At 56.1% G+C, this 27,732-nt stretch overlaps 2 protein-coding genes across 3 annotated transcripts in view; one reads left to right on the top strand and one right to left on the bottom strand.

Moving 5' to 3' along the window:
• Positions 1 to 5,058: 5,058 nt before the first annotated feature.
• Positions 5,059 to 26,038, bottom strand: CCDC12 (coiled-coil domain containing 12). Of its 2 annotated transcripts, none has more exons than XM_051806179.1 (7): positions 25,841 to 26,038; positions 15,794 to 15,864; positions 8,680 to 8,759; positions 7,082 to 7,147; positions 6,952 to 6,986; positions 5,994 to 6,070; positions 5,059 to 5,773 (listed from the first exon to the last, which is right to left on the bottom strand). In XM_051806179.1, the coding sequence occupies exons 1-7, from the start codon at positions 25,964 to 25,966 to the stop codon at positions 5,551 to 5,553; spliced, it is 678 nt and encodes a 225-aa protein (XP_051662139.1). In that variant the 5' UTR covers positions 25,967 to 26,038; the 3' UTR covers positions 5,059 to 5,550. The 2 variants fall into 2 exon arrangements, with proteins under 2 accessions (XP_051662139.1, XP_051662140.1); XM_051806180.1 differs by having other exon boundaries at positions 5,563 to 5,773; positions 7,086 to 7,147; positions 25,841 to 26,029.
• A 490-nt stretch (positions 26,039 to 26,528) lies between these two features.
• NBEAL2 (neurobeachin like 2) overlaps positions 26,529 to 27,732 on the top strand; it is a 45,082-nt gene continuing 43,878 nt past the window's right edge. The window contains exon 1 of the mRNA XM_051806032.1: positions 26,529 to 26,612. Within this exon, the coding sequence (XP_051661992.1) occupies positions 26,562 to 26,612 (51 nt within the window). The 5' untranslated portion in view covers positions 26,529 to 26,561. The remainder of the gene's footprint in view (positions 26,613 to 27,732) is intronic.

Here is a 27,732-nt window from a genome sequence, read left to right as displayed (position 1 = left end):
CTGGGAAGGGTTGGGGGAGGTTGGGCTGTTGTTGGAAGCAGCTTTTTATTGGGAGTTTTGTGCTCTCTAACAATCAGGGAATAAATCCAGCAGGAGTTTTATTGGGACTCCCGGGGTGTTTTCCTTTCAAATATCGTAACATGAAGGGGGGGGGGGAAATCCTCCAAAGCTCGAAGGAGTTCCTGGATCTCTTGTTTTACAGGGGTTTTAAAAGGGAGGCAGGATGACAAGGGTTGGTCAGGAATGGTCTCACTGGGCCAAGGAAAAGGGGTTGGGTTTCTGTAGCAAAGCTGGAATTTTGTGCTGGAAAGGAGATTTGAGGGAAGGGATCCTGCCCCTCTGCCCCTGTCTCAGCTGAGACCCCCCTGCAGAGCTGCTCCAGCCCTGGGAACAGCAGCAGGAGGACGTGGAGCTGCTGGAGAGAGTCCAGAGGAGGCCCCGGAGCTGCTGCCAGGGCTGGAGCCCCTCTGCTCTGGAGCCAGGCTGGGAGAGCTGGGGGGGTTCCCCTGGAGAAGAGAAGGCTCCAGGGAGAGCTGAGAGCCCCTGGCAGGGCCTGAAGGGGCTCCAGGAGAGCTGGAGAGGGACTGGGGACAAGGGATGGAGGGACAGCACACAGGGAATGGCTTCAAGCTGAAAAAGTTTAGTTGGGATATTGGGCAGGAATTGTTGGCTGTGAGGGTGGGGAGGGACTGGAATGAATTTCCCAGAGAAGCTGTGGCTGCCCCTGGATCCCTGGAAGTGTCCAAGGGCAGGTTGGAGTACCCTGGGCTAGTGGAAGGTGTCCCTGCCCATGGCAGGGGTGGGATGGGATGAGCTTTGAAGGTCTCCACCAACCCAAACCATTCCAGGATTCCCTGATCTCACACAGGTTAAAGGGACATGATTCCCACCCTCCTCCTCCACTGATGACACGAGAGGGAGCACAGGAGGAACCTGCTCTGACTGTCCCAGTTCCAACCAACACCTTTCCCTGGGATTTCATGGAGTGAGCAGAGGCAGAGCTCTGGGATGGGGGATTGGCAGCGGGAAGCAGCTCTGCATCCAGGGCTTGCCTTCTGATCCACAGCCTCTGAGCCCAGCAGGATTTGTCCTGCCCTGCCCAGGGCTCGTGGCCGTGCCTGGGAATTCGGGGCAGGTGCCGGAGCAAATCCCAAGGGCTGGGATTTGGGAATGAAAAATCAGAATATTTGCTTTTAGGACAGAGTGAAATAAAACATCCTGACTTTGCCCTTTCCCACGTGCTTCCAAGTTTTATTCCAGGCTCAAGTTAAGCCAGGATCAGCCCCAGGACTGATGCTGACATGGGTCTGGGATTCTGGGATCCCCTTGCTGCTGCCAAGGCTGCAGCACCACCAGGATTCTCCAGTTCTTGCTGGCACAGGCACAGGAAAACTTGATCCTCTTTCAGTTAAAGCCATTCCCTGTGTCCTGTCCCTCCATCCCTTGTCCCCAGTCCCTCTCCAGCTCTCCTGGAGCCCCTTCAGGCCCTGCCAGGGGCTCTCAGCTCTCCCTGGAGCCTTCTCTTCTCCAGGGGAACCCCCCCAGCTCTCCCAGCCTGGCTCCAGAGCAGAGGGGCTCCAGCCCTGGCAGCATCTCCGGGGCCTCCTCTGGACTCTCTCCAGCAGCTCCACATCCTCCTGCTGCTGTTGCCAGGGCTGGAGCAGCTCTGCAGGGGGGTCTCACCCCTTCTGAAGGCTCCAAAGAGTCCCAAGACCTGCCCATCCCACCCTTTCAGAGACCTTTTCCGTGTCGGTGCCAGCTCAGTCTCCCACCCCAAATATCCTGTTCACAGGAAACTCCCTGTGGGATCCCTCCACTCCTCCACCTGCCCTTGCCACGGGTCTCCCAGAGCTCCCAACCCCATCCACAAACCAGCCCAGAGCATCCCAGACAGCCCTGGGAAACAAGGCAGCGTTTTCCAAGCATCCCAAACGTTTAAGTGACAAAATTCCCCCCTCCAGCCTCTGCTGGGATGATATTCCCAGAAAGAAAATTTGCAGGAACCTGCTTTGGAGGCTTTGGGACCTGTTGAGCGAGGACAACAGCCTAGGAGAGGGTTTTGTTCCCTTCCTTTGCCAGGAGAAACAACAATCCCGATCCCCCGGAGCTGGAAGAGGCAGTAGAAGCTCCTGGAACTCCCAGCTTGGCTGGGAACACCACCAAGGAATTTTCAGCAGCTGCCAAAAACTGGGCACATGCCCAGCGAGGGATCTTTCATGTCCTGCAGCCTCTGGACACTTGAAAGTCCGACCTTGTCCCTGGGTGTGGGACCTCCAAAGCCACGGCCCGGAGGGGTTGGGATGGAGCAGCATCCCCCATGGAATGTGCCGGCTGCAGGATCCCACCGGGCTCGTGTCACGGAGCCATCAAAGGCTCCTTCCAAAGCCAGCCCACCCTGCTGCCTTCAATCCCACCCTGGAGCATCCCACGTCCCGGTTTTTTGTAGGACAAACAGAGGGATGTCACGGGAACTGCCCGCAAAGGGATTTTCGGGAAGAGCGCGGGAGGGGATCCCATCAAAAGAGGCAGGAGGTGGCATTTCCAAGGAGGGGAGAAAGGACATCCTGGTTTTCCAAAGGCCACGCTGTTGGCATGGATAAAGCCAAGGGAAGGGCTGGGAGGGTCTGGCAGGGATGGGTTTGACATCCCTGGCACTCGGGGCTGGATCGAGGCTGTCGGCACTCGCTGGGAAAGGCAGGAAAGGATCAGGTTCCAAAGGAGCCAGAGGATCATCCCAAGGATGGGAAAGGCTGGGAGAGCAGAGCAACAGCACATGGAATTTGCAAAGAAGGAGCCAGACTTGCCCCACACAAGGAACAGTGGGAGGCCCGAGCTGGACGGGCCCTGGTCCGGTTTTTACCTGGGAAATGTGGGATAACCACCAAGGGCCCATATTCCTGCAAGGATCCCATTGGAATTCCACAGGTCAGGGCACCCAGGACCCAGCTCCCTCCCTGGACATCAGCAGGACAACGTGTAGGGATCCCTGTTCCATGCTGGGATCCCTGTTCCATAAGGAAATCACTGTTCCATGCTGAGATCCAAGTCCCACATCAGGATCACAGTCCCACACCAGGATCCCTGTCCCACACTGGGATCACTGCCCTTGTCCAATTCCAGGATCCCTGTCCCACACTGGGATCACTGCCCTTGTCCCATTCCAGGATCCCTGTCCCACACTGGGATCACTGCCCTTGTCCCATTCCAGGATCCCTGTCCCACACTGGGATGCCATTCCCATGCAGGGACCCCATTCCCATTCCAGGATCCCTGTCCCATACTGACACCCCAATCTTATTCCAGGATACCTATTCCATGCTGGGATCTTCATCCCATGCCAGGATCCCTGTCCCACACCAGGATCCCACTCCCATGCCAGGATCCCTGTCCCACTCTGGGATCCCTGTCCCACTCTGGGATCTCTGTCCCACCCTGGGATCCCTGTCCCACTGGGATCAACGTCCCACTCTGGAATCCCTGTCCCAGTCTGGAATCCCTGTCCCACCCTGGGATCCCTGTCCCACTGGGATCCCTGTCCCACTCTGGGATCCCTGTCCCACCCTGGGATCCCTGTCCCACTGGGATCCCTGTCCCACCCTGGGATCCCTGTCCCACTGGGATCCCTGTCCCACCCTGGGATCCCTGTCCCACTCTGGGATCCCTGTCCCACTGGGATCCCTGTCCCACTCTGGGATCCCTGTCCCACTCTGGAATCCCTGTCCCACTCTGGGATCCCTGTCCCACCCTGGGATCCCTGTCCCACCCTGGGATCCCTGTCCCACTGGGATCCCTGTCCCACCCTGGGATCCCTGTCCCACTGGGATCCCTGTCCCACTCTGGGATCCCTGTCCCACTCTGGAATCCCTGTCCCAGTCTGGGATCTCTGTCCCACTGGGATCCCTGTCCCACTGGGATCCCTGTCCCACCCTGGGATCCCTGTCCCACTCTGGGATCCATGTCCCACTGGGATCAATATCCCACTCTGGGATGTGTCCCATTCTAGGATCCCTGTCCCACACTGGGACTCCCATCCCATGACAGGATCCCACTCCCATCCTGGGATCCCTATCCCATTCCAGGATCCCATTCCCATTCCAGGACTCCCGTCCCACATCAGCATCAGTCCAGGGGCCTGGGGCTGATCCAGGCTTAACTTGAGTCTGGAATAAAACCTGGAATCACATGGGAAAGGGCAAAGTCAGGATGTTCCATTTCACTTTGTCCTAAAAGCAAATATCCTGATTTTTCATTCCCAAACAACACTTCCAGGGAGAGCTGAAAGAGCCACGATTATTCTTCCAAGGACTGGGAAAAGCTGGGCCTGAATCCAGAGGCAGTTTGAAGGGAGTTTTTTTCCCTTTAAAGTCAACGAGGGAAAACTCTTGTGGGTCAGACAGGGAGGGAAGGGCAGTGGGATGGAGGGAGGGAGGGATGGATGGAGGGAGGGATGGAAGGAGGGATGGAGGGAGGGATGGATGGAGGGATGGAGGGAAGGATGAAAAGCCTGGCTTTCCAGAGCCCAGCCTTTGGGAACAGCTGGACAGGGCCCAGCTTTGTGCATGGAGTTCTGCTGACACCTACAGGGCATCCCAGGGATGAGGCCACGGCTCCAGGAGGGACTGAGTTCATGGAATTAGAGAATCCCAGGATGCTTTAGATTGGAAGGGGCCTTAAAGCCCACCCAGTGCCACCCCTGCCATGGGCAGGGACACCTTCCACTAGCCCAGGTTGCTCCAAGCCCCATCCAACCTGGCCTTGGACACTTCCAGGGATCCAGGGGCAGCCACAGCTTCTCTGGGAAATTTATTCCAGTCCCTCCCCACCCTCCCAGCCAGGAATTCCTTCCCAATATCCCATTTAAACCTACTCTGTGTCAGTCTGAAGGATCAGTCCATCCCAGGAACCTGGCACAGGAAACCTGGATCACACCTGGATCATCCCATCCCTGACCTGCTGCAGCCACAGCTTGGCCACCTCAAACTTCCATAAACTGAATCCCACTGCTCTGTGTCCCAGGAAAGGGAGGGGACAAGGCCTGAGGTCTCCATGGACAGGAGAGGGATGAGGTGCCTCTTCCAGAAGCGACTTCTTCCAGCATGGAATTTTTTATTAGGAAAAGATCCATTAACAACAAACTTCATCAACTAAAAAACACTCAGAGGAGGAGTGGAACACTCCAGAGGGTTGGGAAATTTTGGGAAGCAAGGCAAATCCCACGCTAAACTCAGCTGGATGCAGAGCAGCCAACGGGTCCTGAACCAACACCCCCTTCCCAGGGGAATTCTGGGTGAGCCCATGGATGTTCCCGGCTCTGCAGGGAGAGCTCGTTGTGTCTGCACAGGAACAGGAGCCCCAATCCCTTGGGAAAAGGTCCTGCCTCTCCAAGGGCCACGTGGGCATCTCCCTCCTTTCCCAGCAAGAGGACAGTGAGTCTGGATTGACCTTGAGTGGAGTTTTTCCCACTTTTCCCTGCTCCAGGGAAGGTGAGTTCCAGCCCAGGTGGACGTGCCCCGCTCCCCTCGATCCCGGGAAGTTTGCCAGGAATGTTCCTCAGCGGCCAGCCGGGCTCCTGGGATCTGCCTCTCCCCTCCAGGCACGGCAGGATTTGGGAACTCCTGGGAAAGGGCCGAGTGTGTCCCGGGGGTCACCCCGAGGGAACGGGGCGGGAGCTGGAGCCGGGTCCGACGGATCCCTCAGTCGGAGTCGGATCCCTCCTGCTTTGCTGATCCCACGGCAGACGCCAACTCCTCCTCCTGCCCCTTCAGCCTCTCTCCTGCAGGGATCAGGATGCGCTGCTGGGAATGGGAAGTGACCCCGGGGAGGGGCTGCCCCGCTCCCCCAGCCCACAAACCCTTCCCCGGGCCAATCCAAGCGCCCCCGGAGCTCCCGGGAAGCTTCCCAGACCCTTCTGGGAAGGGGCCAAGCTCCCCCCGTCCCTCCCTGGCCCCGAGCTCCCAGCAGGAAGGAGGGGACCCCCGGGGAATGGCACGCACGGATCAGCTCCGCGATGGCCCTCTGGGTCCTCTTCTCCAGCTTCTCCAGCTTCTTGGACACATCCCGCTTCAAATCCCTGCAGGATAGAGGGGCCACGTCGGGACAGTCCCGTGCCCAGGCAGCAGGGGACACGGAGGCCACAGGACACCTTTCCCAGAGGGAGAGAAATCCCTCCTCTTGCCCAGGGGCAGCACGGAGCAGGATGTGAGTCCCACCAGCTCCCGGGAAAACCAAGCCCATCCCATGGGGACAAACATCCCAAAGGGATCAGCGGGAAAAGGGAACACTGGTGGCTTCCTCAACAGTTTCCAATTTCATAGAATTCCAGAATGGTTTGGGATGGAAGGGACCTTAAAGGTCATCTCATTCCAGCACCTCTGGATCAGCCCTGGATCAGCCTATCCCAGGATCCTGGCACAGGGAACCTGGATCAGCCTTGGATCAGCTCATCCCAGGATCCTAGCACCTGGATCAGGCCTGGATCAGCCCATCCCAGGATCCTGGCACAGGGAACCTGGATCAGCCCATCCCAGGAACCTGGAACAGGGAACCTGGATCAGCCTTGGATCAGCCCATCCCAGGAACCTGGAACAGGGAACCTGGATCAGCCCATCCCAGGATCCTGGCACAGGGAACCTGGATCAGCCTTGGATCAGCCCATCCCAGGATCCTAGCACCTGGATCAGTCCTGGATCAGCCCATCCCAGGATCCTGGCACAGGGAACCTGGATCAGCCCTGGATCAGCTCATCCCAGAATCCTGGCACCTGGATCAGCCCTGGATCAGCCCATCCCAGGATCCTGGCACAGGTGGGCTGGGACACCTTCCACTATGTTTTCCTGGCACTTTTAACCCCCAGATCAGGTTCTCCCGGATATTCCCGGCACTTCCAACCCCACTTGGCCGATCCCAAGGCGTTGGAAGCGCTGACTCCAGCAGCCTCTCCCAGGCACTCACCAGTCCGGTTTCCTGGGAGCCAGGTTTGCCAGATCCTGCGGAGGAAGAGGAGACATCCAGTGAGAAGGGAAAGGCAGGGATAGAGCCTGGACACAGGGATGCAGCCGGCAGGGAACGCCTCGGGAATTACCTACCACCTCATCGATGATGGGCTCGGGCTTGGCAGCTTCCAGCTGCTCCTTCACCGTGTCCTCCACTAGAGGGAGAAACAGGATCAGCGGCGGGACACCGGGAATCGATCCCAGCAGAGCCCCGGGAATCGATCCCAGCAGAGCCCCGGGAATCGATCCCAGCAGAGCCCCGGGAATGGATCCCACCAGAGCCCCGGGAATCGGTCCCAGCAGAGCCCCGGGAATCGATCCCACCAGAGCCCCGGGATCGGCTCCCGAAAGCTTTGGGAAAACCCCCTTCCCACATTTCTGCCTTAGGAACCCGTGAGGGCAGGTGGGGACGGTGTCCCTCCACCACCCAAACCCTGTGGAGACTCCCAAAAATCCTCCGGGAATGACGCAACACCACCGACAGCGTCGGCAGCAAAAGAGCCTGCGGGGTCTGAGGCCTCTTCCCGGAATCCCTGCAGGGATCAGCTGCTCCAGGGCTCTGGAATTGGACTCCCCCTGACTCGTGTACAGGGTCTGAGACAGTTTGGAGGAGCCCAGCCCTGCAGAAAGCTCTGCAGATCTCAGGGATAATGGGAAAAGGTGTGGAAAACAGCTCCCTGTCCCTCAGCTGAGCAAGGAAAGCTCCAGGAGCACATCCCTGAGGGGTCAATCCCACTCCAGAGAGGCCTGGAATCACTGAGGTTGGAAAAGCCCTCTGGGATCATCCAACCATCCCCAGCACTGCCAAGGCCACACTGTCCATGTCCCCAAGTGCCACATCCACAGGGTTTGGAAATCCCTCCAGGGATGGGGACTCCAGGAGGAATTTTCCCAATATCCAGCCTGACCCTCCCCTGGCACAGCCTGAGGCCGTTCCCTCTCCTCCTGTCCCTTGTTCCCTGGGAGCAGAGCCCGACCCCCCCCCCAGCTCTCCCCTCCTTCCTGGGAATTCCAGGGAGCCAGAAGGTCCCCCCTGAGCCTCCTTTTCTCCAGGCTGAGCCCCCCCAGCTCCCTCAGCTGCTCCTGCTGCTCCAGCCCCTTCCCACCTCCATTCCCAGCTCCCTTCCCTTCCCTGCACACGCTCCAGCTCCTCCATGTGCCCTTCTTGTGACATTCAGAGGAAGTTGGAAGCTTTTCCAGAGGGCTGAGGAAAATGCAGTGCCAGCATTCCCACCCACCCCAGCTCGGAGCTTCCAAAGGCACCTTTTGATTCCGGGCATTTTTAAAGGGATCTATTCCAGGAGGACTCCAGGTTCCAAGATCAAGGGGAACTTTTCTACCCTTCACTTCCCCTTCTGGAAGGAGGTGGAGGTTCCAAGCTGGGAAATCCCAGCCTGGACGCCCTGGACTAATATTTGTTTAAGGATAAGTCCAACAAAAACCAGCCGGAATCTCCTTGAGGATCCTCCAGGGAGGCTCCCGAGGGGCTGGAATGGCTGGAATTGCTTCCCTCCCCCCCCCCCAGGTTGTGCAATGCAGGGTGTGAGGATGATGATGATGCAACGGGGGCTCAGACATTCCAACCCCCTCCCGGGCTCCAAGGACCTCCCACCGGGACACAGCCCTCTGGATCTTCCCCCCTGGAGCGATTGGAGCTTTCCAAGCCTTTGCTCCTGTTTGTTCCCACCTGAGGCCGGTTTTCCCGGGGGCAGCTTCCTCTTCTTCAGCTCCTCATCCTCGGGCTCGTAATTCCGCAGTTTGATCTCCCTGGGGAAAAACAGGGAAGAGCACAAAGAGGTGAAATCTCCCTGGGAAAACCAGGGAAGAGCCCAGAGCGATGAGACACGTCTGGGATGTCCTGGATCCTGGGAGCAAGGGGGAAAACTGGCATCAGGAGCCACAGAGGTAGCTAAAATCAGGGAATCATGGAATCATTTAGCTTGGAAAAGCCTCTAATATCATCAAATCCAGCAGTGCTGAGGCCACCACTGCCCCGTGTCCCCAAGTGCCACATCCACAGGGATTTGAAATCCCTCCAGGGATGGGGATCCACCCCTGCCCTGGGCAGCTGAGGTAAATTATGGAATAATAGAATGGATGGGATCTTAAGGATCATCCCATTCCACCCCCTGCCACGGGCAGGGACACCTTCCACTAGCCCACGTTGCTCCAACCTGGCCTTGGACACTTCCAGGGATCCAGGGGCAGCCACAGCTTCTCTGGAAAACCCATTCCAGTCCCTCCCTACGCTCAGATCCAAGAATTCCTTCCCAATATCAGGCCCAGGCCGGTGATGGGACTCACAGACACTCCTGGTGCGATCCCACCCGGATCCCTGGAGCTGCTACCTCAGCACAACACCGGGAAACAGGGCCAGCATTCCCAGAGCTGGGATAAAGGGCTCTGCAGGAAGCAGGGAGGGATCAGCATTCCCAGAGCTGGGATAAAGGGCTCTGCAGGAAGCACAGGAGGGATCAGCATTCCCAGAGCTGGGATAAAGGGCTCTGCAGGAAGCAGGGAGGGATCAGCATTCCCAGAGCTGGGATAAAGGGCTCTGCAGGAAGCACAGGAGGGATCAGCATTCCCAGAGCTGGGATAAAGGGCTATTTGGGAAGCAGGGAGGGATCACCAGGAGCTGCAGCTCCTGCCCAGGCCACAGACACCTCCAGCCCAGGGAGAGCAGCTCCCGGGCAGGGATCCCACATTTCCAGGGACACACTCCAAGGCCTGGCTGGGATGTTACACCCAGAGGCTCCTCCGTGCCTGGCTCCAGCACCTTCCCATCCTCATTAAACCCAGGGAAGCACCAGGAGAAAACAAACTCCAATTGATGCCTTTAATGAACTGTGCGAGGCCGGAGCGGCTCCTGCAGCTGCCTCCAGAATTCCCAGGGCCCAGAGCTTCCCTCCAGGAATTCCCAGGGCCCGGAGCTTCCCTCCAGGAATTCCCAGAGGCCTGAAGCTTCCCTCCAGGAATTCCCGGGGTCTGGAGCTTCCCTCCAGGAATTCCCAGGGCCCGGAGCTTCCCGCTGCTGCTTCCTGCTGCTCCCCCTCTGGGGCTCAGGGAATTCACCCCTCGGCAGGAGCAGAATTGTCTCCTCCCTCTGAGAATCCCAGGATGGTTCAGGTTGGAAAGGAACTTAAGGATCATCCCATTCCATGCCATGGGCAGGGACACTTCCCACTAGCCCAGGTTGCTCCAACCTGGCCTTGGATACTTCCAGGGATCCAGGGGCAGCCACAGCTTCTCTGGGAAATCTATTCCAGGCCCTCCCCACCCTCACAGCCAACAATTCCTGCCCAATATCCCAGCTAAATTTCTCCTCTTTCAGTTAAAGCCATTCCCTGTGTCCTGTCCCTCCATCCCTTGTCCCCAGTCCCTCTCCAGCTCTCCTGGAGCCCCTTTAGGCCCTGCCAGGGGCTCTCAGCTCTCCCTGGAGCCTTCTCTTCTCCAGGGGAACCCCCCCAGCTCTCCCAGCCTGGCTCCAGAGCAGAGGGGCTCCAGCCCTGGCAGCAGCTCCGGGGCCTCCTCTGGACTCTCTCCAGCAGCTCCACGTCCTTCCCGTGCTGAGGATCCCAGGGCTGCACGCTGTGCTCCAGGTGGGATCTCAGCACATCCCTAAAGCCAAGGACATAAGGACATTCCTCCTTCCCCCAGCAATTTGAAGGGTTAAAAATATGGATATTTTAAAACTGCTCATCTCCCCAGCAATGGGTTAAAGAAAATCCTGGTGCCAGCAGTGCCAGGGGCTCCTCCTGTGCCACATTCCAGAGACATCCCGGGGCACTTTGGCACTTTCCTCACTGTGAATTATCCAAATTCCCAGGAAAATGAAACCAAAACAACCCACAGCTTCCAACAGGCCTCAAGGCAAAACCCAGGAGCCAGCTGAGGAATTGCAGCTCCCTGGGATGGAGGACACATCCCACTGGGAAGGACGGAGCACCCAGCCAGGAGCTGGGATTGATCCATTTGGGATCAGCCTCCTGCAGGGCCACTCACAAGTTTTATTGGCATCTCCTTAAAACTGATGGATGTGCCCAAATCCAGGAGATCTCCTGCTCCTTGAGCACCTGGTGCCATGTTTGCCAGCCCAATCCAGCCAGGAACAGCAGGGATGGAGGTGGCTACAGCTGGATCCAGGGCTGGCAGCTCCAGGGAGCACAGGAGGATTTCGGGAGCTGCAGCATTCCAGAGGGAAGCTCAGACACACACAGGGGTCCCACATTCCCTGCTTTGGGTCAGGAATGCCTCAAATCCACCTTTCCCTCGGGGCTGGAGCTCCTGGCTGGGGAGTGAGGAGGGAGAGCAGCTCCTTTGGAAGGAGGAGGGTGGGCAGTGGCACGTTGGGAATGTGTGGAATGCCCGGAGTTATCTTGAAGCAAACCAGGCCCCTGGAGCTGCTCCCAGGTTGGTTTTGCTCCACTGCTCCAGCCCCAAGGGCTTCAAGGAGCAAACACTGTTCCAGTGGATTTTTCCAAGTGATATCCTTCCCTCAGGAGCACCAGGAATGGCTGTGCCAGGAAACCCCATAACAGGGATTTCTTCAGCGCGGCAGGTTCCCCATTCCCACATTTCCTCCCAAAACAGACACTTGGAGCTGCTTCAGGAGCAGCTTCCCAGTTTCTCTCCCTGAGGACAAGGCTTGTCCCTCCAGGGACACCAGGAAAACCGGACTGAGATCCCAGAATCCCACAATGGTCTGGGTGGGAAGGGGTCTTAAAAACCATCCAGTTCAGGGCCACCTTCCATTATCCCACATTGCTCCAACCTGGCCTTGGACACTTCCAGGGATCCAGGGGCAGCCACAGCTTCCCTGGCAAATCCATTCCATCCCTCCCCACCCTCACAGCCAGGAATTCCTTCCCAATATTCCAGCTAAATTTACTCTCTTTCAGCTTGAAGCCATTCCCTGTGTCCTGTCCCTCCATCCCTTGTCCCCAGTCCCTCTCCAGCTCTCCTGGAGCCCCTTTAGGTCCTGGAAGGGGCTCTGGAGTCTCCCTGGAGCCTTCTCTTCTCCAGGTGGGCTCAGGCACCTCAATCCCTGGTCTCCTCCTCCAGCACCAAGGAAAAGGTGCCCCCTCCTCCTCCTCCTCCTGCTGCCCGTGTCCCCCATGGAAGGGACACCCTCTGGATCATCCCTGGAGCCATCAACCACCTCCCGCGTTTAATCCTCATTTTATTTTTTAATCCTTTTTTATTCCTTTAAAACCCTGTGCCTCGAGGTCTCCACGCTCCGGGATTTTGGGAAGCGTTTCGGGAAGCGCGATCCCGCCGAGCTCCCCCGGCTCTGGGAGCAGAGGAGGCACCCAGGAGTGGTTGTTGTTTTTTTTTTCTTTTTGTGCAACAAAAGGTTACAACAAAAGCAAAAAAAAAGCGGTCGGGACCTGCCCGGTGACATTCCTGAGCGAGAGATCGCCTTTCCCAAGCCCGGCTCCTCCCAGAAATCCACCTCCGGGAGCGGCCCAGCCTTTTTTTAAGGATGCTTTTTCGGGCTGACTCAGTGTCCGACAGCTGATTCACTGCAGCTCCCGCGGGGTTGAAGAGTTGAAGGTTATTTTTGTTTTCCCCCCCCCTCCCTTTCCAAGCCCCTTTCCTTGGATTTTTAGCTCCGCTTTTAACGAGCTGCGCTCGCACGACAACCCCGCTCCCGACCTGCTCCCCGACAATCCCAAACTCCAGCCGTGGGGTCTCGCAGGTCCCCGAGTCCCAGAGCCAGCTCCCCGTGTCCCAAACGGGCTGTTTTTCCCGGTGGGAATGAGGCGGAAAGGCCAAAGTCCATCCCCACCCTGTCCCTCCCAAAGGCGCATCCGGGGCTGCGCTTCCTGCTCCGGGATTAAACAGGTTCAAAAAAAAAAAAATCAAAGGAACCCGCGATAATCCCGAGTTTCAAAGAGAAATCCCCACCCGGGAGAGGTGGGAGCGGGGGATCAGCTGAGCCGGAATTCCCGGGAGAGGAGCGGGGTTCGCACAAAGGGCTTTGCCAGAGCTCGTTCCTGCCCTGGGAGTTCGGGAGGGAGAAAAAAACAAGGAACAAAAAAGACACCAAAAAAAGGGGGGGGATGGGAAGGTTCGAGAGGAGCAGAAACGAAAGAGGAAGAGGCCGAGAAAGGTGTGGGAATGTGGGAGGGTGGGAATGGTGGAGCAGGAGCCGAGAGGGTTTGTCCTTCCTCTGGACAGAGAGTATGGAATCCCCATCCCTGGAAGTGTCCAAAGCCAGGCTGGAGCAACCTGGGATGGTGGAAGGTGGGATGAGATGATCCTTAAGGTCCCTTCCATCCCAGTTCATCCCGGGATTCTCCACAGGGTGGGATGGAGGAGGAACCACCCCAAAAACCCCGGGATCTGTTCCCTGCTCGGCCACAGGATCATTCCCTGACCCACCACAATTCCCAGGAGAGCTCGGGGTGGTTTCCCCCTTGAGATGCAGCTTTTCCCCCTTGGTTTGCTGGGAAGGCAGAATTCCACTCCCAGGAATTTCCCAAAAACCCAGTGGATTATCCCAGTTCACCCCTTCCACCGGGACGTTTGTGCCCAGCACTTCCCTTTTCCAAAGGGCTCCCGGGGTTCAGCCACACTCTTGGAAAACCAAAATCCAAGAGGAAGTGGAGTGATGGGCTCTCCTTGATCCTGGGAAAAACTCCCCTCGGATTCCAGGGGGGAAAAAAGGGACGTTTAACAAGGAAAGGAAAAGCAAATCCAAAGCTAAGATTTGGGATTCAAACATTCCCTAAGATTTGGGATTCAAACATTCCCTAAGATTTGGGATTCAAACATTCCCTGCGGAGCAGAGCTCACCCTCATTTGCCTTGCAAAGCTCCCTCTGCATCCCAACAAAACTGGCTGGGGCTGGAGAAGTGGGAAAAGGGGAAAATCCATGGAGCTGCCTCCACAAAGGCTTCCATGGATTTGTGGACAAGGAGGAAAAGCAAAGGTTTCACCCCAAAAGCTGCCTCTTCACAGGGATCCGTGGATTTGTGGACAAAGGGGACAGTCCATGTGGAAAATCCATGTGGAAAATCCATGTGGAGAGCAAGCTTTTCATCCCAAAAGCTGCCTCTCCAAAGGGATCCATGGATTTCAGGACAAAGGGGAAAAATCCATGTGGAAAACAAAGTTTTCTCCCCAAAAGCTGCCTCTTCACAGGGATCCATGGATTTGAGGACAAAGGGGAAAAATCCATGTGGAAAATCCATGTGGAAAACAAAATTTTCACTCCAAAAGCTGCCTCTTCACAGGGATCCATGGATTTCAGGACAAAAGGGAAAAATCCACGTGGAAAACAAAGTTTTCATCCCAAAAGCTGCCTCCACAAAGGGATCCATGGATTTGAGGACAAATGGGAAAAATTCATGTGGAAAACAAAGTTTTCATCTCAAAAGCTGTCTCCACAAAGGCTTCCATGGATTTGAGCATAAAGGGGAAAATCCATGTGGAAAATCCATGTGGAGAGCAAACTTTTCATCCCAAAAGCTGCCTCTCCAAAGGTTTCCACGGATTTGAGGACAAAGCTGGCTGGAGATGGAATTTCCTACTCAAACCCTCCTCAACTCCTGTGGAATTCCAAGGATTCCCAGGCAGGGGAAGGATTTTGGGGAAGGATTTTGGCCGAACCCGCCACGGGATGAACAAAAACTCCTGGAAAAAGGGATTTCCCACCTTGACTCGGGTGATGTGGAATCTCTGGGATGAAACCCAGCACTTCCAAGCTGGTTAAAAAGCAGGAATTCCCAGCTAATAAAATCAGCTGGAGTCCAAAAAACAAGAATTTTTTTCCCATTTAGAGGATCAACTTGGAATTCCAGGGTGGGATGAGCAGCCCAGGGATGGGAAGCACCAGCCAGGGAGATGCTCTGGGGCCACAGGAGGCTCTAGGATCAGGTGGCAGGGCTGGAATTCAAGAGCAGCTTATCCATTATTCACATTCCCAGGATCTCCAGCTCCTGTTTCAGACCTCAAGTGGCTCCTCTGGCCCCGGATCCGACCACCTGGAAAATTCCCTCCCAGGGATCTCAGGGACGGTTCTCCAGAGGGAGTTCCAGCCCCAAATCCATGGGGGCTGTTCCCAAAATCCATAGGGACCGTCTCCCTGCAAGGGATATGTTTTCTGCAAGGAAAATCCTCCCAAGAATTCCCAAATATTCCCAAGGAACAGCAAGGGTTTGCTCTGACTTGGTCATTCCCAGCAGCTGAGCTCCCATAGAGAAGGTTTTTAGGGGTAAAAGATGGGAAAAGGTCACATCCCACATTTTCCAATGCAGTTTGACCTCCTTGGGGCTCCCAAAAATCCCTGATGGAGTTTTTAGGGCAGGAAAAGGGCTCCAGAGGCAGCTGCTCCTGCCAGGAATGACCCCCTGGCTCAGCTGGATTTGGGCTCCCATTTTCCAGGGACAAAAGCAGGGACATGAATCCATGGAAAACAAAAAAATTCCGCCCTTAAAACACCCCAAAACCAGGGACAGAGGTGCAGGAATGGCTGGGAAATCCAGGGAAATCCTGGGAAATCCAGGGAAATCCAGGGAAATCCAGGGAAATCCTGGGAAATCCAGGGAAATCCAGGGAAATCCTGGGAAATGGCACCGGAAGTGCTGCCGCTCAACCCCAGGTTTTCCCTCTTTATTCCCAGAGGTATTAAGGTTGGAAAAGTCCTCCGAGATCATGGAATCCAACCATCCCCCCCCTCGGAATATTTGCACTGGGAATTTCGATTAAAAACCTAAATTGAACTGCACAGAAGGGAAAATCCTCCTTAAAAACAACCCATCCCGGGGAGAGAAAAGCGGGAATAAATCCCTCCTTACTTGTGCTTGACGGGCTCCTCGTCCTCCTCCTGCCTGGGAATTTTGTTCTCACGTTCCCCACCGTCCTTGTTCTGGAAAAAAACAGGTGGATCCGTCGGGATTTGGCCCCTCTGGGAATGAGGGAGAGCAAAAAAAACAGCCCCCAAATTCCTCAGGGCTCGGGATGTTTTATTGTCGGATGAAGGGAAGGATGGAAGAGAAAATGGATAATAAAGGTTTGGGAAGGGGGAAAGCCAAGCAAAAAATCTGGGAATCCACACCAGGTCCTCCTTTTTTCCCCCTAATTGATCATCTTGGATGTTTAAACAAGTTGGAAAACATGGAATCCAAGAGGGATCAGCACAACAAAGGGTGGGATTTCAGCTCCAGAGACACCATAAACCCAATTCCTCTTGGAAAGAGGCTCATTTTGCATCCCCAGACCCCGGGACAAAGAGCTAATTAGTGGAATTCCCAATTAGATTTGTTATCCAGGCAGGCACAGATCTGGAATGTTCCCAACAAGGAGCTGGGAAGGGATTTGTTTGGTTTTCCCACTGATTCAATAATTCCAAGCACTAAACAAAGTGTTTCCCACCCCCATCCTGCTCTGGAGAGAACATTGTTACAGTAAAGGGAATGATGGAACCAATTCCTGGGAATCCTGATGGAATTATCCTCCAAAGAACAAGGACAATGTGGCAGCAGATTAAGTCATGGAATTCCAGCCTGGACTGGGTTGGAAGGGACCTTAAGGATCATTCCATGGGCAGGGCCACCTCCCACTATCCCAGGTTTGGGGCTTGGACACTCCCAGGGGCTCTGGGGCAGCCACAGCTTCTCTGGGAAATCCATTCCAGCCCCTCCCCACCCTCCCAGCCAGGAATTCCTTCCCAATATCCCAGCTAAATTTATCCTCTTTCAGCTCAAAGCCATTCCCTGTGTCCTGTCCCTCCATCCCTTGTCCAAGTCCCTCCCTCGGAGCCAGCTCCAGGATCCCAAGATTATTTCCAGCTAAACCCAATCCCAAACCCCTCCAAGAACCAGGAATGTTTCCCAACAACCAGCTGACTCATCCCTGGATCCCGACTGCACAAACTTCCAAGCTCTGGGTTAAAAATTAGATCCCAAGCAAACAGGGAGAGGAGCCAGGAAGCAGCTCTGGAATTGTTCAGGTTCAGCTCCTGCTCAAAGGGCGACAGAAACATTCCCGGCTTTTGAAAAAGAGGGAAAAAGAACAGGAATCATCCCTAAATTTGCCATTTGAGTTGGATTTTTAACTCCTGTTCACCTCGGGATACTCACACGGAGATTCCTGGTCCAATAAATGTCCCATCAATTCCATAAATAACCAGGAAGAGCCTCTAGAACTATGAGGGATATTTAGACACCTTTCCATGGGATTTAAAGTTGTGGGAAGTCCCTTCCTGCACTCCAAGGCCTTTCTCATTCCTTTCACCTCTTCCTCCTTTAAGTGCCTGCATTCCTCTCATTCCTGCTGGAATTTTATCCAGGAGGGTTTGCAGATAAGGAGAGATTTGGGCCCTGGAGCTGTTCCCTCCCTCCACGGGCAGAGATTCCCTGGATCCTGAAAGAACTGGATATTAAATCCTCCCAGACTTGCCCAAAACCCCCAACTCCAACTGATTCCACCCCCATCTTCCCTAAAGTCTCGGGGATATTGCTGGAAAAACCCAGGACACCGGCCCAGGTTGGCCGGAGCGGTCGTGGAATGCCCATCCCTGCGGGATCAGGAAATGGCCTGGGCTCCTTCCCACTGGGAATGTGGGATTTGGGGCCAGGAGTTGGACTCACTGATCCCTGGGGATCCCTGCCAGCTCATTCCCAGGGAGATGATCCCTCTCCCACCAGCCCCCACATTCCAGGTTTTATTCCCTTCCCGAAGAACGACGGGATTTTCCGGAGCTCCCGCCGGATTCCACGTTCTCCCACTTCCCAGACTCCAGGCAGGCCGTATCCCAAGGCAGGAGGGGAGCCTGGAGAAGCAGCAGGCGGGAATGTGGCTGTGGAAGGATTTCTAGGATCCCTCTGGGTGCTTTGCCTATGGAATTCCATCCCATCCCACTTATTTTCCCGGCAGGAAAGCCAACTCTCCAACCCAGCAGGTGTTTTCCCAGCTCTTGGTTCCCTGGGAAATGGAACATTTTAAGGAATAGGGAGCTTTCCCTTGGGCTCCAGCCAAGGGAAATGCTGGCAGGAGCATTCCAGGGAAATTTGGGAAGAAACTCCTTGCATTGCATCCATGAAAGCCAAGAGGGGGGGTTAAATCCCCTTGATCTGGGAATTCCCAGCCAGTTATCCCTACACTGTGACAATCCTCATCCAAGGAAAGCCCTTCCCAAACACAGGCACAATTGGGGATTATTTGTTCCTTTCCTTCCCTTTTTCTCTCCTTTGAAATATTTCTCCCTTTAATCAGGGATTTGGCCTTTTCCCAAAATTCTAAGAAGGAAAAATTTCCACGTCTTGACGTCGGAATAAATATTCCGGCTCCTCTTTCCATTCCTGCCGGGTCTCTTCCCAACCCCTCAGGCTCCTCCACAGTAAACCCAACCCAGGCACATCCAACCAATCCCTGACAATCCCTAAAATGACCCCCAGCTCCCCCTTTTCCCTGGAAACCGCTCGTTTTCCTTGGGGATCAAGCGGAATTCCCAAGAGCTCCTTCTCTTTCCTTTAAGGATTCCAGGACTGTCCCATTCCCAGCCAAAGGTTTCCTTGGCACAAGGAATTGTCTCTTTTGGAGGAGTTCAAAGGAGGTCAGTGCTGGAAAAAAGCGGGATTTCTCCAGGTATTTGCTGCCAGCTGAGCTGGAGCTGCTCCTATTCCCTGTTTTCTGGCTGCTGGGATCCAGCTCCGGGGAGCCCGGGAAAGGGAAAGGGTTCAGATCCCAAAAAACACATCCAAGCCTCATCTCCCTGCAAACTGGGAAGCTCCAGGTGCCACAGTGGGATTTCCTCATGGATAACTTCATCCAGGGAACGAGCATCCACCTTGTTTGGGGGTCACATCCACTGTTTTCCTTGGAATTTCCTTGTTCTGAAGGAGACATGGAGTTGAGCTCCCAGGGACATTCCTTCATCTCATCTCTCTGGCAACTGGGAAGCTCCAGATCCCACAGTGGGATTTTGTGCATGGAAAACTTCATCCAGGGAATGAGCATCCACCTTGTTTGGTGGTTAAATCCCCATTTTCCTTGGAATTTCTTTGGATTCAAGGAGACACGGAGGTGAGCTCAGCTCCCGGGGATATTCCTTCATCCCATCCTCATCTCCCTGCAAACTGGGAAGCTCCAGATCCCACAGTGGGATTTCCTCATGGATAACATCATCCAGGGAATGAGCATCCACCTCGTTTGGTGGTTAAATCCCTGTTTTCCTTGGAATTTCTTTGGATTGAAGGAGACATGAAGGTGAGCTCAGTTCCCAGGGAAGTTCCCTCATCCCGGGATGGCACCTCCTGGCACCTTTTCCTTCCCCCCTGGCCAAGGGGAAGCTCAGGTGTCCTGGAATCCTGGCCCAGCCCTGCCCTCACCTCCAGGTTTTTTCCAGAGGTTTCATTCCAGAGGCAAAAAGCCAAGTCCTGAAAAGTCCCCGGAGCAGCCGAAGGTTTCTCCTGGCAGGAAAACAGCTCCGGAATCCAACAATACTCCAAGGAGCCAAAAAAACAAAGGATCACAATTAAACTATCCAACAAAAAGTCCTGAAGGGAAAAACCTTAAAAACTTCCTTAAAACATCCTCGGGATCCAGGATCCGCCGCTGGTTTTCCAGGAGCCGTTTGGAATCCAGCAAAGGGAGATAACGGGATCAAAGGAGGATTTTTGAAAGGCAGAACTTGTGTGTCCCTGCTGCTCATCCCTCACTGAATTCCTAATCCTGGTTACTATGGAAATGGCTCGATCCCAGCTGGAGCAGCGGGACTTCCAGGAGAAACAAACCCCGGGAACAAAAGCGCCTCGGAAAAATCAACACCTTGGCCGTGTGTCCTTGGAAAAATTCCTGGTTCCCAGGACAACTCCCTGACAGGAGGGGGGAGCCGGGGAGGGATCGGGCTCTGCTCCCAGGGAACAAGGGACAGGAGGACAGGGAATGGCTTCCAGCTGTGCCAGAGGGAATTTAGGTTGGATAGTGGGACAATTCCTCCTGGAAAGGGCTGCCCAGGGCAGGGGTGGGGTCCCCATTCCCGGAGGGATTCCAAAGCCCTGTGGATGTGGCACTTGGGGACACGGTCAGAGTGGCCTTGGCAGTGCTGGGGATGGTTGGACTCTGATCCCAGAGGGCTTTTCCAACCTCAGCAATTCCATGATCCCCCAGAGCCCGGCGGAGATCCCGCCCTGTGGAGAAGGAAAGATCCAAAGGGGATTTTTGTCCCTATTTCCACAAGGAATCCTTTGATTTTCCAACGAGAAACACTTTGTTCCCATCACTGGGGTTCGTATCCCAGAATTCCCCGTGGCCACCACCTTGTATGAATCCCAGGAAAAAAAACCTGCTGCTCTTAATTCCCTGTCTCCCTGTGCCACCCAATTCCTTCGGCACAAACACCTGGAGCTGCGGAATTGCCGAGTTCTTTCCCAACCCTCCGTGCTCGTTTCTCTTCCCACCATCCCTCAGGTGCTTTGGAACCATCCCAGTTCCACCGATGGGGAATTTAAACCCTCGTTCCCAAAAAAAAAACATGTGTTGGAAAAGCCTGGATTGTGCATCGCTGGGAATGTTGGGACTGTAGAGGAATTTTCCTGGAATCTTCAATTCCCTTGGAGCCTCCAAGCAGATCCTTTGGAGCAGGAGTGACGTTGGGATGATCCCGGTGATGTCCATCAGCATCTTTCTGCCTGGGAAAACCACTTTGGGAGGGGAAAATCCAAGGAAAATCACAGCAGAGCTGGTCCTGGTGTTGACATTCCATGGGATTTGTTGTTTTAATTCATGGAGAGGGGGGAAAAAATGGAAGAGAATTCCAGAGGAAGGGTGAACCAGCAGCTCCACAATTCCGAGTGGGGTTTGTCTCCGCTTCATCAGCGCCGTCATTTCCAGCCGGGAAACCCTCTGGAATTCCTCCCCCTCCCTCATTTTCTCCTTCCAAAAGCGGGATTGGGATGATCCCCCCCCTGGAGCTTCGGGGCTGGGGCAAAGCTCGGACCTTCCAGGCCGGGCTGGGTGTGGAAAAGCAGCCCTGGAGGTGTTTTTTCCCTGGTTTTCCCCCAGTTTTGTTTCCCTCTGGAGCAGTGGAAGCGGCCACGTGGAGCGGCCAGGTTTGCTCCGGCTTTTCTCCTGGAATTCCCTCTCCTCCCTCCCATCCCACGGGACGACAGGAGGAGAACTGGAATGTCGTCCCTGTGGATTCTCAGCCTCTGATCCCGAACTCCTGCTCTCCCTCCTGAATTCCCAGCCCTCCGCAGCAGCTCCAAGGCGGGAAGGATGATAACATTGTTGGGAAGGAAAAACAAGGCCTGCAAAATTCCCTCAGAATTCCTCCCAGGGCCACATCCAACCGGGAATGAGACGGGAAGGGAGGGAAGCAGGATCCTTCTCCACCTGCAGAGCGGGAAGACACAGGGATTCCCAAAGCAATCCCAGCCCATTAACCCTCAAATCATGTGGAAGAAAACCTTTTATCCCTCCATCTGCTCCCTGGCTCTTCCCGGGAATCCCGACGGAACCACGGCGGAGGCGCTTTTCCCACGAGGTCAATGATGTTATTCCCTCTCCAACATCTTCTGGAGACGTGGAGATGGAAAAGCTCTTGTGGCACTAATTCCTGGTTTCGGGATGGAAAGCATTCCCTCAGCTTTCCCACAGATTCCCACCTGGATCATCGGCCTCCATCCTGCACTTTATCCATCCTTTCAGGCTGGCACTGCCATCCTGCATTCCCTGTCCCATCCAAAGGGACATTCCCATTTTCCATCCACCCCTCCAGCTGCATCTTCCCGTGGCCGGTGCTCACCTCTCCCAGTGGGAAACCACTTCAAGGATTTCCCTTCCCACAAAATTCCAACCAAACCAACCAAAAAGGGATTCACAGGTACAAAGAAAAGGCGGTTCCCTTCCGGAATCACCTCATTCCAGGATCAAACACAAGCCAGGAAAGCTGGGATGTGGCCACAGCAGGTGTAAAAGGCAGGGAATTCCAGCACCTTGGGAATTCCAGCCGAGGGAAAACCCTTGGATTTCTTTGCTCCCTCCCATCAAACCTGTCCAACAGGAGCAGGCGGGTCCCACTGCTTCCAGGGGTGCTGGAGAGGAGCTGGGAATGAGCAGACATGGAATTCTATCCCCACATTTGTCCATCCTTTAAGGAAACAAAGCCCCAACTTCCTAAAAATGCCAGTGCAGCTCCTGATTTCCCGGGAATGTCCTCAGGGATGGACACAGACACCACTGCTCCCTCCAGCCTCCCGTCCCACCTGGGATCCCTGGGATTCGGGGGCAGGATATTGGGGCACTTGTCTATTCCCAGAGTTAATTCCCACTATTCCCTAAGCCCGTGGCCCTAAAAGGAGCTTAAAAAAAACCCGAACCCCACAATTATCTCACAGAATTCCAGACTGGTTTGAGCTGGAAGGGACCTGAAGGATCACCCCATCCCACCCCCTGCCATGGGCAGGGACACCTTCCACTAGCCCAGGTTGCTCAAACCTGGCCTTGGACACTTCCAGGGATCCAGGGGCAGCCACAGCTTCTCTGGCAAATCCATTCCAGTCCCTCCCCACCCTCCCAGCCAGGAATTCTTTCCCAGTATCCAACCTAAATCTCCACTTTTCCAGAAGCCATTCCCTGTGTCCTATCCCTCCATCCCTTGTCCCCAGTCCCTCTCCAGCTCTCCTGGAGCCCCTTCAGGCCCTGCCAGGGGCTCTCAGCTCTCCCTGGAGCCTTCTCTTCTCCAGGGGAACCCCCCCAGCTCTCCCAGCCTGGCTCCAGAGCAGAGGGGCTCCAGCCCTGGAGCATCTCCGGGGCCTCCTCTGGACTCTCTCCAGCAGCTCCACGTCCTTCCCGTGCTGAGCACCCAGCCCTGGACACAGCATTCCAGGTGGGATCCCACCTGAGACAACAAAGACCTTTTTATCTCAAAATCAACAACATTCCCGGGCTGGAATTGGAGAGCAGAACCTCCAGGAACAATTCCCAAGGTGACAGGAGCGAGCGCTCCGGTGGGAAGCACAATCCCTGCATCCACAGGTTCTCCAGCCCCGGGAGCAGGTGTGGGATCCTTTGGGACTTCCCTAATAAGACCTGGAGTGAGTTCCCTATTAAAATCTGGAGAGAAGCGGATCCTTTGGAGCCCTAAGTGTGTGTTTTTCCCCAATGGAATAAACTCCCCGAGCTCTGTTTCCACAGCAACTGTTTTCCCGGGCACTTGGCTTTCGGGATCGGGAGGTGCTTGGCTCCACCAAGACAGGAATTTAGCAGGAATGAAGGCAATCCAAGCAAAAATTAAGGAAAACTGAGGGCAGCAAGAAGCCGAACTGAGGGATCACAGCAGCCCCCGCAGCTGGAAAAATGTCCCACTGGTGTTTGTGGATCGGCCGAGTTTTTGGGACGGCGGGGAAAGAGCGGAAAGGCGGGAAAACATTCCATTGTGAGGGGAAAAACGAGCAGTGCCTGCCCTTCCTCCCACTCCTGCTTTTCCTGCCAGCACGGGAAGGTGTGGAGGAGCAGGGATGTGGCCGTGGAGCAAATCCAACCTGAAACAAAAGCTTGGGATGCAGCCAAAGGAATCTTTTCCGGCGCGATGAACAACACGCCGGGAACGCTCCGGGGCCGGAGCAGGGCTGGGAGTGAAGGAGCAGGTGGGAGACACCCCCCCCCTCTTCCCATAAAAACACGGGAATGCTCCTGCTTTTCAAGGATTTGGGGGATGCCAGAGCAGGAGAAAAGAGCTGTGGTTGGGTGAGGAATGTTTGGGATGCAGGAAGGAATCTGCCCTGCACATCCCACACCACGATCCTTGATTTTGCCAGTGGATCCTTTTGGAATATTCTCAGCATTCCCTGAGCCAGCAGATATTTTAAAAGGAGAGGAATACTCAGGTCTTTTCCTGGGAAATTCTCTCTTTTCCTGGGAAATTCCCTCGGAGTGGAACCTTGAGCCACCCAACTCTTGTCCCGGGATTCAACGGCGGGAAAGGCAAGTGGAAAAGGAAAAATCCAGGATGTGCCTGATGGTGAATCCTAAATACTGTCACAGCCAGGATTTTTTTCCTTAAATTAAGGAAAAGGTACCACTTTCTTCCCACTTAACAAGGGAAGAAAGCGAGGGAACGATGCAAGGGAGGAAAAGGGGGGATCTCAAAGCAGGAACTCATCCATCCATGTGTTTTCCCTCGGATCATTTGGATAATCCTGGAATATATTCCCACAAAAAGCATTTCCATAGGAGCCAATGGCACAACCACCTGCTCTACTCCCTTGGAAATCCAAGGATTCCAGACAGAAGAGGCTCATCCAGCAGCTTCCCACCGGTTGCCAGGCTGGTTTCATGGAATTCCCAAGCAGGAATCTCCTTGCTTGGTTTATTTATTATCCTCTCTTATCATTTTTTATTCCTAAATATTTCTGGAGAGCTTCCTCAAGGGAATCTGACCTGGAATCTGAGCAAGCAGAAGGAATAAATCCCCTTTTTCCCTCTTTTTGGTGCCTCCAACCCTTCTGTTGGCACAAAATCCCAGGAAACCTGGATTTTTACCCAGGGAAGGACATCACACCAGCTTCTCCATGGAAATTCCTGTTGTTCTCCTGAACAGTGGGAATAAAAAAATGCCACTCTTTAGGTATCAGGTGCATCCCAAGAACCAGAATGATCTGGAAATTCCAGGAAGAGCGGGATGCCTTAACTAAGGGGTTGCAAGAAATGGGAGAAATAAGAATATTCCCAGAATATTTTCTTATTCCACTTTATCCCTAGTTTTTAGGAAGCCTTGGATGGCTGAGGGCAGGGTTAGATGGAATATTGGGGAGGGATTATGACTGTGAGGGTGGGGAGGGGCTGGGATAGAATTCCCAGAGAAGCTGTGGCTGCCCCATCCCTGGAAGTGTCCAAGGCCAGGTTGGAGCAACCTGGGATAGTGGAAGGTGTCCCTGCCCACTTTTCCAGTGGGAAGCCATTCCCTGTGTCCTGTCCCTCCATCCCTTGTCCCCAGTCCCTCTCCAGCTCTCCTGGAGCCCCTTTAGGCCCTGCCAGGGGCTCTCAGCTCTCCATGGATTCATCTCTTCTCCAGGCTGAATTCCTCAACTCTGTTCCCATTTGAGCCGTGAAATCCATGGGTGGCACTTCCCTGTCCCTCACCCCCCACTCCACATGTTCCTGAAGTCCCAGGCAGCCCCTGGGATGTTTGGGATGTTTGGGATGCTGCTCCTTCTACCAAAGGAAGGAGCTTCCAAAGCTCCTCCAAGGAGATGCTTTGGGCACATCCAGCCCTGGCACAGCTGCCCAGGGCAGGGGTGGAGTCCCCATTCCTGGAGGGATTTAAAATCCCAGTGGATGTGGCACTTGGGGACATGGTCAGCAGTGGCCTTGGCAGTGCTGGGAATGGTTGGACTCGATCTCAGAATCTTTTCCAACCTAAATAAATCTGTGATTCCATGATTTAGCCCCTCTTTTCCTATTGCTCTGTGCCAGCCCCACCGGGCACCATTCCCTGTGTCCTGTCCCTCCATGCCTTGTCCCCAGTCCCTCTCCAGCTCTCCTGGAGCCCCTTCAGGCCCTGCCAGGGGCTCTCAGCTCTCCCTGGAGCCTTCTCTTCTCCAGGGGAACCCCCCCAGCTCTCCCAGCCTGGCTCCAGAGCAGAGGGGCTCCAGCCCTGGCAGCAGCTCCGGGGCCTCCTCTGGACTCATCCCAAGAGCTCCACATCCCTCCTGTGCTGAGCAGCCCAGCCCTGGACGCAGCATTCCAGGCGGGATCTCGCAAGAGCGGAGCAGAGAGAGGGGAAGGAAAGAGAACTCCTTGCAAAGCAGAGCAGCTTTCCCCTGCCCAGGGCCCACCCCGGCCCCTCTGTGCTCCCCCCAGGCTCCCTCCAGACCCTCCCACCGCCCAGAACGCCCGACCTGCAGCGTCCTCTGCCTCAGGGCCTTCAGCCTCTCCCGCCGCTTCAGCGCCTCTTCCTCCAGCCTCCCCAGCACCAGCCCCTCGCCATCCGCGGGGGTCTCCGCGGCTCCACCGGGCGCCGCCATCTTGTCTCACGCGGCCCGCCTTCCGTACAGCGCGCAGCGCGCATGCGCGCCAGGCGCGGCCAGCCGAGCGCCGAGCGCGTCGCTTGCGCTATCGAGCGGGCGGGGGGGAGCAATCGATGGGTGGGGGGGAGCAATCGATGGGTGGGGGGGCGCTGGGCGGGGGGGGCGCTGGGCGGGGGGGGCGAGTGAAAAACGGCGAAATAAAGGTTTAAAATTGAAAAAAAAGGGGTTAAAAGGCGAAAATAACCCCGTGGTGTGTTCGTTCAGGGCGTCCCCCCGCGCGAGGCTGAGCTGCGTTAATTAGGGCGGTTAATTATTTGGGATGGGGGGGTGTAGGGGGGGGTTATCTCCCCTCCCCCAGCCCCATTTTACCTTGGGCAGGTGAAAGAGGGAGGAGAAAGGAGGGCCGGGGATGGGAAAAGGGGTGGGGAAGGGGTGCCCCGGGCAGGTGGAGGGTGGGGATGGGGTGGGGTGGAGGTGGGGGGGGTGTGATGTCCCCGCCCCCCCCACACCTGGGGGAGGTCCCAGCGCTGGGGGGGGTTTAGGGGGGTTTTGGGGCGGAGCTGCGGCTCGTCCCGAGCCGTGCCGGCCCGGCATGGCTTCCCGGGAGCGCCTCTGCGAGCTCTGGATGCTTTACTTCGCCAAGGTGAGCTGGGCACCGCGCCCCCCTCCCGGGAGGCAGCTGGGGAGGGGGGCACCCCTGGACCCCCATCCCCCCGCTGGCTGTGTCCCCCCCACACCCGCCCCTACCCCCCTATTTGGGGGTGCTGCACCCCCCCCATCGCTGCATCCCGGGACCCCCCCTTTGTGCCCCCCGTCATCCCCCTTTCACCCCACTGTGGCATCCCGGGGGGTCGCGGACCCCCCGCCGTGTATCCCCCCCTTTATATCCCTCCCCTTCCATGTGTATCCCCCCCCCCCGGACCCCCTTGTGACATCCCGGGGGTCCCCGAACCCCCCCGGTCGGGGGTCGTGGCTCCGTGTCCCCCCCGTATCTCCCCCTTGTGCCCCCGCGTGTCCCCCCCCGCTATCCCGGGGGTCCCCAAACCTCCCGCCCCCCCCCCGGCACATCCCGCCCCTCCTTTCCCACCTTTCCCGGGGGACTCTGGGGTCCCCCCACCCCTCCAACACCCACCCGGGCGGTTCGGGGGGTCCCTTATTCCCACCCGGGAGGTTTGGGGGGTCCCTCCCCCCCTCCCCGGCGGGTTTTTGGGGGGGTTTTTGGGGGTGCCCGTGTCCCTGCGCCACCGCCCGGCGACAGGTGCGGCCGCGGTGACATTGGAGCGGCGACAGGGTGGGGACAGGGGGGGTCCTGGCTCGGGGGGGGCGGAGGTGTCCTGTGCTTGGGGACCTCCCAAAAACCTCCCTGGCACCGCCACCCCCTCCCTCTGCCCTCGGGGGTCGCGGGGGGGTCACTGGGGGGGTCCCAGCCCGAGACTCCCTCGTGTTTTCTCCTTAATTATCCCATTATCCCAATGGAGGGGCGGGGCCGGGGGGCGGATCCCGTGTCACCGCCCACCCCGTGTCACCACCCCCCCGTCCCGGTGTCACCCCCCCCACCCACCGCTGTGCCCGCGGGTTGGGGTGACCAGGTGGGTTTTGGGGGGGAAAGGGTTCATTCCTGCCCCAAAATCCCGCTGTGACCCCGAGAAGGGCAGGGATGGGCACCCCCGTGCCAGCTGGGGGTGGGGGCACCCGTGGGGGCTGTCACCTCACCTGGTGTCACCTGGGAGCCACCCCAAAACAGAGCCCCCCCAAAACAGAAC

The sequence above is a fragment of the Manacus candei genome, unplaced genomic scaffold (genome assembly GCF_025592945.1).
Source record: "Manacus candei isolate 608988 ecotype Guabito, Panama unplaced genomic scaffold, ASM2559294v1 h1tg000066l, whole genome shotgun sequence".
Classification (NCBI taxonomy): Eukaryota; Metazoa; Chordata; class Aves; order Passeriformes; family Pipridae; genus Manacus; species Manacus candei.
The sequence above is the reverse complement of the archived record's forward strand: the minus strand, read 5'-3'. Positions and strand labels throughout refer to the sequence as shown.